This window comes from Cornus florida, unplaced genomic scaffold, assembly GCF_030987335.1.
Source record: "Cornus florida cultivar Cherokee Brave unplaced genomic scaffold, ASM3098733v1 CherokeeBrave_3.0.0_Hap2_Chr10, whole genome shotgun sequence".
NCBI lineage: Eukaryota > Viridiplantae > Streptophyta > Magnoliopsida > Cornales > Cornaceae > Cornus > Cornus florida.
This window is the reverse complement of record NW_026775580.1, coordinates 82,242,384-82,260,239: the sequence shown is the minus strand read 5'-3', so window position 1 is coordinate 82,260,239 and position 17,856 is coordinate 82,242,384. Positions and strand designations below refer to the sequence as shown.

At 37.8% G+C, this 17,856-nt stretch overlaps 1 protein-coding gene across 1 annotated transcript; it reads left to right on the top strand.

Annotated features, from left to right (window-relative positions):
* The first annotated feature begins 4,911 nt into the window (after window positions 1-4,911).
* LOC132279221 (zinc finger protein CONSTANS-LIKE 4-like) lies at window positions 4,912-6,655 on the top strand. The gene is made up of 2 exons (XM_059781146.1): window positions 4,912-5,829; window positions 5,956-6,655. Exons 1-2 carry the CDS (start codon window positions 5,101-5,103, stop codon window positions 6,325-6,327), a joined length of 1,101 nt encoding a protein of 366 aa, XP_059637129.1. The 5' UTR covers window positions 4,912-5,100; the 3' UTR covers window positions 6,328-6,655.
* The last annotated feature ends 11,201 nt before the right edge of the window (window positions 6,656-17,856 follow it).

Sequence of the window (17,856 nt, the reverse complement as noted above, 5' to 3'; positions counted from 1 at the left end):
CTAGTGAAAACTGTTATTGACAAGAAACATCAAAGCAAATTAACAATAATTTTAAATGAATGTTAACATTAAAATTAGTATTTTAAAAAAAAAAAACGAAAGGAAAATATTTGGGTTTGGTGCCAAAGCCTAATATATTTGGGCCTCTCATGTGCTACATTTATATTAGCGGGTCACGTTGTCAAGAGGAGTCACTAATTGGGAGGCCCAGATCGGCCCAGAATTTTAAATTTCAAAGGCCTAGCCGTGAGGCCTCTGGGCTGAGCCCAATTGGCCCAATCAATACTCCTACTATCTAACCTCTGACAGCGAGACAGTTGGCAATGGGCAGCGTTAATTCACAAGAACATTCTAGAAGTGACTTGCTGAGTTTGCATCCTTATCACTTAAGTATTAATGTTTTTCCTATTAGAAGGTTTCAATTTCAAAAGATATTTTAGGTAGAACCTAAGTGGAGTGACCTAATTTATGAATCCCAATTCAATTTAATACGTCCAAAACCCCTAAATTTCGTTACAGCTTGTGTTGTTTGGCCCTAGAATGGCAAAATGGACAGCAAGTCTCCATACCCAACTGGGATTTCATCAATTACTTGACGCCACATTTTCCTTCGCTTTCTCGCCAGCCAATCAGGTATTAACACCCTCCCAATTTCAGTGCTGTTCCAAGGGACATTTGGATAGAATTCAAGTGGAATGAACTAAAACATGTCTCCTTGTGTATCTGAATTTCAAAATAACGTATCCCAAAAATACTAAACTTCGTGACAGGCCACCTTATGTGGTTTGGGCCGAAAATGGCAAAATAAACTTGGTGACGACCAAACCAGCTCAGCTCACATTACCCAATTCATATCTTCAATGAAATTTTATTTATTTATTTTTATTATTTTTTAAAGGATGACAAAACTTCGCAATTATCTGTTATTTGAATTTGTAATTATCAGGTAGACCCTATGGTGAAAGTAGCATTTTAACCACGTAGGGGCCGTTTGGCATGCACTTTGTTTTGGGCGTGAAAGCACGTTTGGAAATGATATTTTGTTGTGAAAATGTCGGAAACAGTAATGCTACTTTTATGGTTTTGGGCCATTAATATTTTGATTTTAAATGACTATTCACGAAGTGTTTTAATACTGTGTAAAATAAAATAAGATCGCATCAAATATGCTTTTATTACAAAATTTAACACTATAATAATTTAAAAATAAAAATAACAAAAATAAAACACATCTTAAATGGAGCCTTAGGGGCTCTACTCCCACCAACTCGTGCCACACTGTTGGGAGTATATTCCGTGACTTGAGGTCACAAGTTGGCTTTATATTTTTTTTCCCTATCCAATAAATCTTAGCACCTTCCCAAGTCAGCGCGGAGTATCATTGCTCGCCCACAAAATGATGTGAATTCATATCCACTTGTATATGGATATTGGATAAAATGATGTGTTTGATGCATTGAATATTGTCAATACTAAAAATCTGAGAACCCGCGTTAAACTTGGATGGATTTCTGATTCGATAAGACGAATATAATTTAATATTTAATTTGATAATATATTAACAATTCAAACTCGATAATTTGTTAAATTCATATCAAACTAAATCAAGTTTGAATCGAGTCTACTTTCACCATATTATATTAAAAGTGGACTTACACTCATAATATAATAAGCGTATATGCACAATATCCGTACCATAAAGATTCTTTTTGCACTTTGTAGGGCTGATGCAAAAAAAAAATATATGCACAAATTTCATATTACAAGGGATTTTTAAATAGTTGGGTGATATTTAAACTTATTTTCAGTAAATGATGGTTTTATTTACGCAATAGATAGTATATAAAGGTTATATGCATCATTTATGTATTAAAAGGGTGGTGGTGGTTATTATTATTATTTTTCACTTGCCTATACATATATTTTAGTGACAAATTGTAAATGTTTGTGTTATAAATGTGTTAATCCAATTAATTCACTAAATAAACTAGTTGTGTTAGGATTTAGAGACTAAAAATCTTCAACTTGATTTGACTCAATTAAATAAACTCATCGTATAAATCTTACTATAAAGGTGATCTGAATTTACAAAATATAATGAAACAGTAAATAAATTAATTATGAGATTCTGCATCCAACCTTGATAATTCGATAACTCGAATATAATTTAATATTTAATTCGATAATATAGTAACAATATAAACTCGATAACTTATTAAAATAATAAATCATATCAAACTAAATCCGATTTGAATCTTTGACAGGTCTATTTTTACCATATTATATTAAAATGGACTTGCACACATAAGAAAATGAGTGTATATGCACAAAATCCATATCATAAGGATTATTTTTGCACTTTGTAGAGCTGATAATATATGCACAAATTCCATATTACAAGGGATTTTTAAATAGTTGGGTGATATTTATACTTTTTTTTAATGAACGATGGTTTTATTTACACAAAATATAGTAGTATATAAAAGTTATATGCATCATTCATGTATTAAATGGGTTGTCCTTGTTTTGTTTTTTTCACTTGCCAATACATATATTTTAGTGACAAATTTAAATGTTTGTTAAAAATGTGTCCTGTTTTGCTTCAGGATTTAGAGACAAAATCTTCAAACTTGATTTGATTCAAATTGATTCATGTCTGGTTTATTAATTTTTTTTTTTTTTTTAACAAAATTAGAAATGTTAGACGTTAGATTAGTAAATGTAGAGAATCGAAACGAGACGAAACTTGACACTTTAAAATTTAGCAGAGACATTAACCCATTGAGTTATCGATACAATTGCATTGTACTATAATGAAACACTGAATAAATTAATCATGAGATTTTTTGAAATAATGAAAAACTTAACTATTCTATAATTTGTCATTTAATATTTCAATTTCTATTTTTACATGCGTATTTAATAATTAAGAAAAAAAAAAAACAGATTAGATGATCTACATGTCACTTAAACGGTGTCGAATTAAATAAATTAGCAGTAGATCATATTTATATGTTAAGCTAAATTACCCTGTTCGTATCTTGACCCTCCTAAGAAATCAACATCAGTTTAAAGATTTATAATTTGGGTTGACACGTGTTGGTCTGTGGTCAGCAGGGCAGCTAGACAACGAATTCCCCAAATTACCCTCTCGATAGTAGTGAAGCACAAGATGCATATCAATTAGTGCAACCGCGGTACACCGACCGACCACTTCTACTGCCAAAATCTGACAGCGACACCATTGATTTGCACAAGTGCTAGTAAAGGACACGGACCAAGGAGGTCTCAAGGGCATTTTCGTCCAACAAAAAAACTCGGCTCACGCACTGAATGACGTATAGAGGACGGTACCGGATTACCCGATTCCTGGGTTACCTTTTCTGGAATCGGAAACGTCACTTGTGGACACTTATTATTTTATTATACTTGTAATTATTTATTTGGGACACAGTGCGAAGATAATGATATATTGATTTGGTTTATTATTAATTAAAGATGGTCGGCTTTAAATAAATTTTAAGAATTTTGAGAAGGATCAATAGCTCTTCCGTAGAGGTCTTGAAGAGTCACCTAACCTAAGACCACCTATTTTGGCACCACACATGGTCCAATCATAATTCAGCTTTTGATCTTATTGGATTATTTTAATTTAGTAATTAAACAAAATTTCAGTTTATCAGTGAACACAAAAAGTTATATGTATGCTTGTACAAAAAGACAAGAGTGAGTGGGGATTGTGAGGGTAGGAATATGCAATTGATATGTATTTGATTTATTATTTTAATAAAAAAAAATAATTAAAATTTGAAAAAAAAGTTAATCATAAATGACTTCTTCACCTTTTGAGTGCGAGCTAATTAGAATTGTGCAAATAATAGAAATTATTTGATACTGAGAAATATTGATAATATTTTATTCAGGAGTCTGAATAAGTTGTGAGTAGTTATTTTTTTATTATCAAAGAATGTATGATATTATTTGAGTATTATGATACTCTCGGTTAATTGTGAGTAGTTATTTTTTAATTATCAAAGAAAGTAGCAAGTATTTATTCGTTAGCATTAATCATGAATACTTTATATTCCATGTACAAAACACATCCAATTTAGCATATAATTAGAGTGGGCTTAAAAACAATTGATGATAAATGATTCATCCTTGTATTAAGTGATTCTTTTACATAGTAAAATAAAATTATTGACCTAAATATCCTGAGAATTTTTGGCCCCTGCTCCACACAATGCTTTCGTCATAAATCTTATATAATATTTGTCAAATTTTATTTATTGTGAATCTCAACTGTGCAAGCATACAGAATCAATGTATGACACAATATTCAAGAAACAAAAAATTAAAAACAAAATAATCCAAAATGGCTTTGCTCCCATGGTGCAGATCATATAAAATTTAATAAAATATTGAGATATGTTAATGGCCAAAAAGAAAGGAATGGGTTTCATTTATTGACTTCTTGACAAATGATGAAAATTAAGCAAACATTAACATGTGCCACACATTTAAAATTCGAGACGAGTTTCACAATGTATTCACAATTTTGAAATCATTTTTACTTTTTCATATTGATATTATTATGGGTTAAGAATAATATATTTGGCGTAAAAGTAAATTACAGAAGGTAAAAATCTCGTGATGGATCTCTGAATTGGCTGTAACTTTACAACTTGAAATGAAGAACAGGTCGCCCCATCACAGTGCGTTTGACGATGATTTTATCAGACAAGCCACGTGGGCCCTACGTCGGCACAGACAACTGACAACTACTTAACATAATAAAATTTGATATTAATTTCATGTGGCCAAGGCCCATGCACGTGTCCAGACCGCACTCGTCAGCAACTAGATTTCGCCTCTCTGACTCAGCTTAGATAGATAGATAGAAACCAAACCAAACATCCTCATCCAGCAAATGAAATCAACAAGAGCTTCTTAGCCCTGTCAACTAGCTAGAGAAAGACTCTGTTAGTATTATTATTACAACAGTAGTAGTACATTACATTACACGACTACTGAGTTATTAGTATCATTATAGAGCGAGAAAGTAGGAGGATAGAGAGAGAGAGAGAGAGAGAGAGAGACATGGGGATTGAAGAAGCCGGTGGCAAGAGTTTTCCGGCGGGGTGGAACATGGCGACGAAGCCGTGCGACTCGTGCAAACTGGCGGTGGCGTTGCTGTTCTGCCGAGCTGACTCGGCGTTCATGTGCATGGACTGCGATTCCAAGATCCACGGAGCCAACAGGCTGGCCTCCAGGCACGAGCGCGTGTGGATGTGCGAGGTGTGCGAGCAGGCGCCAGCAGCCGTCACGTGCAAGGCGGACGCCGCCGCCCTCTGCGTCACGTGCGACCGCGACATCCACTCCGCTAACCCACTCGCACGTCGTCACGAGCGCGTCCCCGTCGTGCCCTTCTATGACACTGCTGAGGCCGTCGTCAAGTCCACCGCCGCCGCCGCCTTCCTTCTTCCCGCCACCGAAGACTGGACCACCGTGGCCGACGACAATCCAAATGTTCACTCTGGCCTCGCGGATGCTGAAGCTCCGGCCTCCTGGATGGACCTCCCAAACCCTAATCCCAAAATTTTAACCGATGTTCCGGACATGAAGTCCATCGAACTCTTGTTTTCCGATTCCGATCAATTTCTGAATTTGGATTATCCGATCCCGTTCAACACACAGTTCCACCAAGAACAGCGCAACTCTGGCGCAGATAGCGTAGTTCCAGTTCAAACAGTCAAAGCACCTCTGCCGGAAAAAATGATGAAATACTCGCCGGATAACTGTTTCGAGATCGATTTTACTCAATCCAAGGTTAATCTCACACTCAAATTTTAAAATATCAGATCTAGAAACTACTTCTCTTAAATACTTATGAAATACCATTTCTGCTCACGAACGAAATTGAAATAATTATATAATTGATTATGGTTTTTCCAGATGTCATCGTCGTCAATGGACGTGGGAGTGGTACCGGAAGGGAGCTCCATGTCGGATATGTCGTACTCATTTGGTCAGAATATGAGCAGCAGCATGGATCTGGGTGGGTCTGCGATGAGTCAGGTGTCGCAGCCGTCGGGACTGGACAGGGAAGCTAGGGTTTTGAGGTACAGGGAGAAGAGAAAGAACAGGAAGTTCGAGAAGACGATTCGCTACGCTTCTCGAAAGGCATACGCCGAGACTCGGCCGAGAATCAAAGGCCGGTTCGCGAAGCGGACCGAGGTCGACTCGGAGGTTGATCAGATGTTGTTCAGCTCTGGTTCTTCAGGGTTCATGGTAGAGGCTGGATACGGCGTCGTTCCATCGTTCTGACGGATGGATGAGGGGAAGAGTTTGACTCTAGTACTACTATTCTACGTTCAACTGTAATATATATTTCTAATTTGAAATAATCGGACGGTGATTAATGTTGGTATCTTGAATTTTTGAGGACGGAGTGTTTTCTGATGTTTGGATCGGAGGGCGTTCTGACCGTTGATCTGAAAAAGAGTATGGTATTCATGTGTTTTTGGAAGTGATTATTATGCTGCTAAAAAAAGCCCAACTACTTTTTGTTGAAGGGGTTGTTGCAAGTGTTAGTCAACTTTTTCTTCTTTTTCTTTTTCTTTTTCTTTTTCTAATGAGTAGATCTGTTTCTGAATTCTGATTGGTTTGACGGATCTTTAGTGTTCTGATTTTCTAAACCGTTGATTATTTTAAAACTAGGTGGAGTTTGGTTTCTCGTGTTTGAAAATTGAATAAATTAGTGAAAGAATATGCATATGCTTCAACAAAAGCTTCCCATTTTTCTGGAACTTTTTCTGAATCTAACAATTGGGTTTGGGTTTGGGTTAAACTTATGACTGTTGAAGTTGAATAAAACGAAAAGGGCATTTAGTCATGGTCTTTTGGTTCTTATGCCATGTTTGGTAGAAGGTAAAACAAACAAACAAAATAAAAAAATAGAAATAAAAAGGGATGAAGGAAAAAGGAAAAAGGAAAAAGGAAAAAGGAAAAGATAACTCCTTTCTTTGGTGTGGAATAGAGGAAAAGACGGAAAGAGAGATCCGGATTTGTCAAAAGTACCGGATTAAAAAAGAAAACAAAAAAAAAATGTTTCCTTTATTCAGGGAAAAGGAAAGGAGAACACCTTCCCTGGTGAGGGAAGAGGAGGTAGGATTTGTAAAAAATTCGACAGTCTGAATTGGATTGAAAAGGGGAGGGAAGGGATATAATCACTTTAAAGCCGATAGGCTAAACTGATTTGAAAAGGGAAGAGAGGTAGAGTTGCAAATAAACTAAGGAGAGCTTCAGTGTATTACGGGGATCTTGACGAGCTCAAAAAGTTGAGCTTGGAGTTGGCACATCAATATTGAAGTCACTTGAATTTTGAAATTTGCGCACTCTGCTAGCTTAATAATAAAAATTGTCCGGACTTGATTTGAGCTTGTGTTTAAAATATTTTTGATTCATAAATTTTTGTTCATGAATTTATACAAGTCTATATTTATGAACGTGTTTAATAAAATAATATATTTACGAACATATAAGAGCTTCTGTTTATGAGTGTGCACGAGTTAAGCCCAATATTATTTATAATTGACTCATTTGTTAAACGAACTTAGAAATTGAATTTGAACTCGATTCATTTCTTAAGAGAACGAGTACGAGCGAAGTCTCCGCTATTTGTAAACAATTTAGTTCATTTGCACGGAAGGGGTAGGGTCACTTAAAGACTCTGTTGCCTTGTCAATCTATTATAATATCTGCCAATATGCACATATGTATATAAATATACCCATGATCTATTTATGAAATGCAAACAAATAAGTGTATAAGTATGCATGTACAAAAAGTTTGCTGGTCCAGCTATATCATGAGGGCATCCTCTTGAATTCTAAGTTCTAAATTGTTTAATATTTGCAATTGTATAATTACCAACTGGAAAAACAAAACAATTGAATGCTCTGATATGTTGTTATGATAAAAACCAAAAAATACCGATGTTTAAGGAATAATCACAAATAATCAAAAGATAAGAACAATTATAAGAATACAAGATATACGTGGTTTATCAAAAGTTACGACTACGTTTAGAAATACATTGAATAAATTTCACTGTGAATATGAATTAGGATTACAATGGAGATTTTTATCTCAAACTCTCAATTTGCTACTCTTTCTTGTGTAGGCACAAAATTAAGACACTCACAATTCTCACACAATTGTCCATGGATTGTCTCTCACAAAATCTTCACTCACTTTTGCATACATGTCACTTTGTGTCTCACTCTCACTCACACCATACACCCTAAAATTCGATTAGAATTTGTATAAATAGTCCCATAAAAAGAGAATACAACTTGCCCCATAATTCTAGCCTTTTCGGAGAGTCAAAAATCAATTTGAAAATTAATTAAAAAAAAATTTCATTAAAGATGAACCTGTAGAAAGAAAACTTAAACATGTTTAATTGAGATTACATTCACGTTGAACAAGTTCAAGAAAATTTTGAACAGATTCAATTGGAGTTACAATTATGACAAACAGGTTCAAGAAAAACTTGAACAAAGTTTATTTTAGTCAATAATTAAAATCTTCAACTAATTTATAATAAGTCTTAAGTGAAATAACCTTCACAACCTTAACAAAATCTTTCATGAAGATCATTCCTCTTACTTACTTGTTACCTTTTTACTCATGAGAGATATTATTTCCGTCTCATTTTAAATGTTATTTTTAAAAATTGTGACTCACATTATTGACATTTAAAATAAGACTAACATAGTACTATATTTTACTTTATTCAGGGAATATGTCTTTCGTACTTTCAAAGTTCGCACTTTTGTACCTTCAAAAAAAAACAAAGCAAAAAGTTCTCACTTTTGTATCATCATACAGAGTACTAAATCTGAACCGAGGTAGTCTCTCCTCTTCTCAGAACTTCATCGAGTATTCTTATTCAAAAATAAAATAAAACAAAAAACAATTATGGTCTTTCCTTCTCTTTTTTTATCTTCTCCCTTCAGATAATTATGTGAAAAGTCAATATATTTTATAATCAATTTGGTGTTACGCACGTGCATAGCATGACATATTATTTCTTACAAGACAAACCGACCATTACCGCCCAGACGATGACATGAACTGGTAAACAAAAATAGTAGTAAGTCATAGTAAACCTCTTTTTTATTTTATCCTTACCTCGTTTGGTAAAATGTATTTACTCACTAATAAGTGGAGTCAAAAGTAGTGTATTAAATAAAAATGAAAAAATAAACTTTTTTTAAAAAAAAATCTAATGAGCAGCTTCCTACAAGCTGATTCGACTGGTGTCATTTTAACATTCTGAAAAGAAATAAAACTTTATAATTCAATATTTCAACTTGATAAATAGGATATTCTTTGTCAAGCAGGATATAAGTCCACTATATATAACATGTGGTAATTAATTATGATTAAGGCTTGGAATTTCCTAAAAAAAGAAAAAAATTTGCAAACTCCAAATATTTTCTTAAAAAATGATACATCCTCGAAATTCGAACTATGTTGATTGTGTATTGTGTGAGTTCTACCATATGACATGATGTGTTCACACATAAATTATGAGAGAGAATCAACACTTCATGCAGATCCTCATTATCATCTTACTTAATTTCTTATGTATATAATTAAAGGTCTTAATTATAAGATCATTTAATATTTTCTCACTCTGTTTCTCTTAATTGTTGGAAGGATTGTTAAGGGGTTAGTGCCTCAATTGGTTAATTAAACATGAAAGAAAAATTAATACCCATAACATGTATATGGTCAATCTTAATTATAACCGTCAATCTTAATTATAACGGTCTATCTCCAAGCCAGGATAGTGAATGCTTCTATTAAACTTGGGATATTGAAATTTGAAATCAGAAATACCTATCTTACTCTTGCCTACCCACCCTTAAAGGGCTGAGGAGCTCATATTATAAGTGGGTGCTTGGTTCTTTTTCTTTTCTTTTTCTTTTTATTTTTATTTTTCTTTTTTTAACTCGGCAAGAAAACCTCCATACGGCATTTTTGGAAAAATTGTTATTTTTTTTTTCCTAATCTTGGCCGTAGTCTTGAGAAATTGGTTGTTTTTGAAAAAAATGTGTGAGGTTTTAACACGTCAGTGACATAGCGATACTAGATTCTTACTTTTTTTAAAAAAGTTAGAGGGTCTGAACTTCAATGAAAGTACGTGTGTGTGAGTACCAACTAAAAAAAAGTGTGAGGTTTGACCAAGTGAGATCTAGTAGTATACACAATCTCGAAGAAGTGTTTTAGTTTTCAAAAGGGGTAGGGTTGGATGTTTAATGAGAAAATAGCATATACAAGTAAACTATATATGATGTCTATAATTGTAAGTTGTGTTAGAATGAAATTCTACCATAAATGATAGCTTAATAAGAAGGCGGGAGTTCAATTTCCCCTGACCATTTTTAGACATTTTTTTGGGTAATTTTTTGGTTTGATGAGGGGATTATATGTGTCCGGTGGTGAATTATAGTGTATTCTAAGAAACCCTAAATAGATCACTGCGTTACACAATGGCTAATTTTTGGCAAGTCTTTCGAAGGTATAGCTAGTTTTTGGCATGTTTTTTTTTAAAAATTTTCACAATACTAACGTATTATAGAATATTTTAAAAAGTTCTAAATATATCACCGTGTTAAACAATATTTAGCTAGTTTTTGGCATGTTTTTTTTGAAAATTTTCACAGTACTAACGTATTATAGAACATTTTAAAAAGTTCTAAATATATCACCCTGTTAAACTATGGCTAGTTTTTGGCATGTCTTTCGAAGATATGGCTAGTTTTTGACATGTCCTTTGAAGATTTATGGACTGACAAGCATGAGAATGTGTATTTGAATGCTCAAAAGGTTCACTTTATGTAAATTAATAATGTCCAAGGTTAGATGTATATTTAATTCATCCCTCCCAACGCTGTCAATTAATGAGAACACACTTGATGGTGATCTATACACACACAGGAGATGTGAGCCGAAGTAGAAGGTTGATTTGTTCCCAGCCCCTCGTGGGCTGGTCTCACTTCATAGTGGCATTGGCCTTCCCTTTTGACTCATCTCCTCCAATTAGGTTAAACAATTATTCTTTTTCTTAAACATTAATGACTGCACTAATCACGTGCTAATAATATCTTTGCAAAGGTGTGTGGATCAAAAATCATATTGACTGGTGTCTTTGTCCACTACATGACAAGATTTGAAATTATCATAATTAAACTCCTTGCCTTTTTAATTTGCTCAACTTTTGAAGCATTGTTGCACATACCACACGGTCTTGACTCCTGAATTTGGAACTCAAGACTTCTTACAGCCTCATTTGTTGTTGCTTCAATTGTGTTACAAACCATATAATGTGCATGCCCTACTGTGAATTGCAGTGCACCACCCTAGCTATTTCAGGCAAATGTGTTCCATGTGTGATAGCGGACAATGACCCAGGTCATTGACTTAGGTGGTATAACCTCCTCTTTTTACGAAAGTTTGAGAATACAAGTGGGGGCGCAATTTTTTACACTCGAACACCTAAAGAGATCAATTATGGAGAACACACAGAAAAAATCAAGAAGGGAAACAAGCAAATCTTTGAGATAATAGTAATATTCAGAGTTCGATGCTCTTCACCTTTGTTCAGGCTCTATTTATAAGTATTTTTGCTTAGGAATTTACATGGAGCCGTTTCTTGGCTTTTATTCCCAAATGTGGGTAATTTATGCCTACAGATCGTGCATTCGACATTATTACGGGCGTTATGGAGTTTGGGCCTTGTCAAGATTGGGCCTGTTCGTTCTGCCTTTGTTTTAAGTAGGCCTTCCTTCGCTGGGCTTATGTTTGATTATGGGCTTCTAGTTTTTTTAACTTGGTTGTGGGCTGCCTTTTGCCGCCACGTGGTGTTTTGCGATTGGCATGATTTTTTTCCCTTCACACTTTGCCTCCGATTCCTTTTGATGAATTTGATTCATATAAGGAATTGTAACCGTTTTCGGGAAGTGGAGAAGTTTTCGCGGTTGTTATTGCTGATCATTACCGTTCGCGCTGTCGATTCTAGGATTTCGTGTTTGCTCTTCCGTTGTCCGCCCCTTTTAGCTTATATACTGTGTTTTCGTGATTTGGGCATCTGTATTTGTGATTTTGTTCCTGAGTTTTGGCGAGAATCCGATTGCTAGCTGCTTCGACATCTCATTCCATCCGTCGAGGTTAGTTTTCTTTTCGTTTTATCTTTCTTATATTATGAGTCAAGAAAGTAGTGAACGAACTCATAGCGTTCACATGTCTGATTCTGAGTCGGGAACTGTGGCGGTGAGTCTGAGAGATTATGCCGAGGGTCCCATAGTCCTCCCTGCAGATGTTGTAGAAATGAAGTCCTTTTCGATTTTTCAGTTGAGAAAGAAGAATCGTGTTCCTTCTGACGTTACCCTAGAGGAGTACGACCATGATTTGAACTTTAGTATAGGTGAGGGTTTGGAGGAGGGCGAAATGCTCTTCTCAGCTTTGCATTTTCCCTCATTTCGATTCCCCTTAAATCTTTTTTACCTTCAGGTTTTGTCAGTGTTGAATTTGGCTCCTCTTCAGGTTAATCCTAATTTCTCCCGTATTCTCTCCCGTGTTCTTGCTTTGAGCAGGGTTCGAGGGTTAACCTTGAATATTGCCGATCTTCTGTTTTGCTACTCGCTTGATAGATTGAAAGGAAAAGAGGGTAGGTTCCACTTTCATTCTAGATCGGGTAGAACTCTTTTCTCTCATCTTAATACCTCTAACAAAGAGTGGAAGTACAAAATTGTTAAGGTTGGAGGGGCGTGGCGGTCTTCTTCTGTTGGGGATTTATTCATCTGATCGAGCTTTCATGCCCCATCTGTTCCTGCATTTGATGATTCGGGCGAGTCTTCTTGCTTTGTTTGTGTCGTAAAGCATTTTTGTTGTATATATGACTTCCTAGGTCACAAAACTGATTTTTTCTCTTCAAAATTTACAGATAGTCGTCTTGCCTATTTACAGGAAAGAGTTTGGAGCGACGTTCCTTCTGCCAAGATCCTTCTCTCCTCTTCTCTTTTTGAGGTGATCTCAAGAGATCCCCCAGTAAGTGCTTTAAATCCTGAGGAGCTTATTGATCTTGACGCCTCCGACTCTGAGGCTATATTATCGCCTGCCCCTCTTACCCTCTCTCAATCAGTGATGAAACTTCCTTCTCCAAAACCCCGTACGATAAAGAAGGAGAGGGAGGCGGTCGCTAAGTTATTGTAAGAAAGGAAGAACCTTCTTGTTGAGGCGAACAGGTTTTCTCCTTCTCAAAAGCAAAAAGGGGCCCAGTCAGGGACTAAGCGTCCATCAGCGAAGGATGATTCTTCTTCGAAACGTCCCAAGTTAATGGTTGGGGCCTTCGGAGGAAAAAATGCTTTGATTCCTGGCGCTGCTGATGTCGCTGGGGGTGATTTCGCGGGGTCTACCGAGAAGTGGTTCCCCGAAATAATGAAGTCTGATGGGTCCCCTATCACTATTGGTGACTCTGGAGCCGAAGACCCAGAGACGTTGATGGGTTTGGCTAAAGAGATGTGGCCTCCCAGAGATGAAATTTTATAACAACAAATGAGTGTTGATGATCTGTTGTCCCTTACTCCCAAATCCATAATGGAGTTAACCCTTTCTTATCCCTCTGTTTTTTTTTTTTAAATAATTCCATGTTGTCTTTGTGCAGAGCTCTTTCTTAATGTTTGCTCTTATGAAGAAGCTCTTAGTTGACTCCTTTCATGCGAACCAATCTGCTGCACTTCAGAAGAGGGTAAGTGCTTTGGAGGCTTCTCTCGTCGAGGAGAATAGGGAAAAAGCTCAGCAGCTTAAGTCAATTGAGTATTTTGGCAAAAGAGCTAGGGAGCTTAAGGACAAAGCAGCTGAGCTTGACCTACAGCTTGGGAAGGCAAACTCTTTTATTCAAACCTACAAGGATGGGGGTTTGGAGATGTTTAACCGTTTTTCCCATATTGCGAATCTCTGCTATGCCAAAGGCTTCAGGCTTGGTTTTGCTCAAGGGCAGCTTCCTTCTGAGGAGAGAGATTATGGTGATGCTGACGAGCATGATGCCAAATAGGGGCTCTTGGTTGCAAGTGAGTATGCCGAGCCTTCGGCTGGCCCTAGAGAGACAGAGTTTACTGCTTTACTGAAGAGTGAGGTGTCTGGCGAGGTTCCGCCTCCTCTCCATTATCCTTCAGGTTCTTAGGGATTACCTGCCTTGTCACTCGATACCCCTTCCTTTGTTCCAACCAGAGTAGAGTTAGTTGATGCGTTTACACAGAGGTTCAATACAGAAGGTGGAGATGTGCCTGATGGTGATCCTTTGTAGCTTCCCCCCCCCCCCCCCCCTTTTTTTTTTTTTGAGGTGTTGGGTATGCCCTACCTCTTTTGTAAAAACCCTCACCTACATGTAAGAACATAAAGGTTTTCTTTTTACAATCTTTGGGATTACTTTTGTTTACATTATTGCTTGTGACTCGATATATTTGTCTATTTTGCAATTAGGATTCGGACGTTAGGCATTTGGGGCCTTCGCCTATTTTGCGATTGGCTCTTCGCCTATTTTGCGATCGGCTCTTCGCCTATTTTGCGATCGGCTCTTGGGGCCGTTCGGCTTTTTTGGTCTTGAGCGGTTTATCCGGTCAAGTCCGTTCGTGCGTTAAGCTCTTGAGGCCTTCGCCTATTTTACGATCCGTTCTTGGGGCCGTTCGGCTTTTTTGGTCTTGAGCGGTTTATCCGATCAAGCCCGTTTGGGTGTTAGGCTCTTGGGGCCTTCGCCTATTTTGCGATTGGTTCTTGGGGCCGTTCAGCTTTTTTGGACTTGAGCGGTTTATCCGGTTAAGCCCGTTCGGGCGTTAGGCTCTTGGGGTATTTGCCTATTTTGCGATCGGCTCTTGGGGCCGTTCGACTTTTTTGGTCTTGAGCGGTTTATCCGGTCAAGCCCGTTTGGGCGTTAGGCTCTTGGGGCCGTTCGACTTTTTTAGACTTGAGCGATTTATCCGGTCAAGCTCGTTCGGGCATTAGGCTCTTGGGGCCTTCGCCTATTTTGCGATCGGCTCTTAGGGCCGTTCGGCTTTTTTGGACTTGAGCGGTTTATCTGGTCAAGCCCGTTCGGGTGTTAGGCTCTTGGGGCCTTCGCCTATTTTGCGATCGGCTCTTGGGGCCGTTCGGCTTTTTTGGACTTGAGTGATTTATCCGGTCAAGCCCGTTCAGGCGTTAAGCTTTTGGGGCCCTTGCCTATTTGTAAGTTCGTCTTGAGTGTGTTGTCGCGAGTTCACCCCTTTTTATTGGGCCTTTTTTTGGTTAAAATGGGTGTCAGACCTTCTTTGTATAGGCGTTCCATTGCTGACGTTTAGAATTTAAACGATTCTGTCTTATAGAAAACCCATTTTCTGTTTAAAGTGAGATAGGGATTTGAAAAGAAGTGACCTATCCCAAAAGAAAGCGGGGAAGACTCTAAATTACGGACCCCCTCTGATAATGAGCTGAGATTATCCATGGGCCTCGTAATTTAGGGCCCTCACCCGCTAATTGTATACCCGGCAGGCCATATTATAATAATAAGGGATTATTTTCCTTTTTTATCGATGTGGGACCGTACTTTCTAAAAAAGGGGAAAATATGTGGGAAGTGTATGGAGACCTCTGACAATGGGGCACTTTAGTGTCGTAAGTAGGGTCCCATTGTCAATGGGTCCCACACACTGATAGAAGGTTAGTGTGGATCCTTATAAGAAAACGGGTTAGATTCCACTTTTTGAACAATGTGGGACATCGTTTCTCGTAGGTGATAAGACCTTATTTATGGTAAGATAAAAGATAAAAAGTGTGAAGTGGAGACCCTGATGGTGGGTCCCGTTATGGGTCACCTACTATCAGGGGGTCCACTCCACTGTTTAGATCTTGTGTTATTCCACTTTAAATAATAGTCAGAAGTTTTGTTTTTATTCGATGTGGGACATTTGAAAAAGGCTGTCAGCAGTTTTATTTATTCAAAAAGTATAGTACTAAAAAACACTATACGATCTACTTTATTGAAAGTACCTTTTCAGGTTCATTACATTCCTCGGCTTGGTCATTTCGGTGCCATCCAGGTGTCAAAGTTTGTAAGCTCCTTTTCCAATCACATCTGATATTCGGTATAGCCCTTCCCAGTTAGGTTCCAATTTGCTGACATACTTTTCTGATTTTAGGAGCACCAGATCTCCTGGATTGAAGCTTCTCCTTCTAACCTTTTTGTTATAACTATTTGCTATCTTCTACTGGTAGGTTGCTAGTCGGATGGCCGGCTTCCCTTTTTTCTTTCAATAGATCTAGACTGTGTTCCAAAAGCTGATTATTTAACTCCTGGTTCCAAGCTAAGCTTCAGATGGTGGGTGTTACCACTTCGGTGGGGATTACGACCTCGGTGCCGTAAGCTAGAGAGAAAGGGGTTTCACCAGTGGGACTTCTCGGGGTGGTTCTGTATACCCATAGGACATTTGGCAATTCTTCTAACCACTTCCCTTTTTTATCTTCAAGCTTCTTTTTGATGCAGGCAAAGATTGTCCTGTTGGTTATCTCCGCTTGTCCATTGCCTTGGGGGTGGTATGCAGCTGATACTTTCTGGTTGATACCATATTTGTCGAAGAAACGTTGAGTGTATTGATTATCCAAATTCGGCCTGTTGTCTATGATGATGGACTTTGGGATTTCGAATCTGCATATCAGGTTGTTCCAAACGAATTTTTTCACTTGGACATTAGTCACACTTGCGTATGCCTCTGCTTCTACCTATTTAGTGAAATAATCAGTGGCTAACAAGGCGCACCTTTTCTGCGATGCTGCCATTGGTAGGGGTCCTACCACGTCCATTCCCCATTGTGCGAATGGCTATGGGTTGCTCATGGTGTGTATTTCTTCCGGGGGTAGATGGACGAGGGGGGAATACCTTTGACATTTGTCGCATCTGCGAGAGTATTCTTCTGCTTCCCTTGCCATGTAGGGCTAGAAATAACCTTGAGTGAGAGCTTTATGAGCCAACGACATGCCCCCAGAATGATTCCCGCACTCCCCTTTGTGTATCAATTTTAGAACTTTTCGAGACTCCGTTGGGGTCCGACAGTTGAGGTAGGGCCCGGAATATAATCATTTGAAGAGCTGTCCTCCTACCACAGAATATTTGGCAGCTTTCATCCTTAGCAGTCGGGCTGCTTCCTTAGAATTGGGGAGTTCTCTTCTCTCAAGGTAAGCCAATATTGGATCTATCCGACTTGGTTCCCATGGGATGACCAACACCTGCATTCCCCTTGTGATGCTCGGTGTATCTAGGACATCAATGGGGATGACCCTGGTGAGTGACTCGTCCGCTATGGATGCTGCATTCGCCAAACGATCAGCTATCGGGTTTTCTACCCTAGGGATCTGCTGAAATTTGATTGTATCAAAGTATTTTGTCATTTTTTCAACTTCTTCTTGGTATGCATTCATTCTGCCCTCTCTGGTGGTGTATTCTCCCGTCACTTGCCTTGTGATGAGTTGCGAATCGCTATAGGCTTTGAGGTACTTTACTTGGAGTTCCTTGGCCAATCTGAGCCCTGCCAACAACGCCTCATATTCAGCTTCATTGTTTATGATTGGGAACTCTAGTCGGACTGATTGTTGGATTTTGGTCCCCTTGGGGGTTCTTATCTCTATTCCTACTCCGACTCTGTTTTGACTTGAGGAACCATCGACGTATAATTCCGAGCAAGGCTCTTTCGTGGTTTGTTGTTTTTCCCCTGGGTATAGTCCAAGAGAAAATCTGTAACCACTTGCCCTTTTTTTG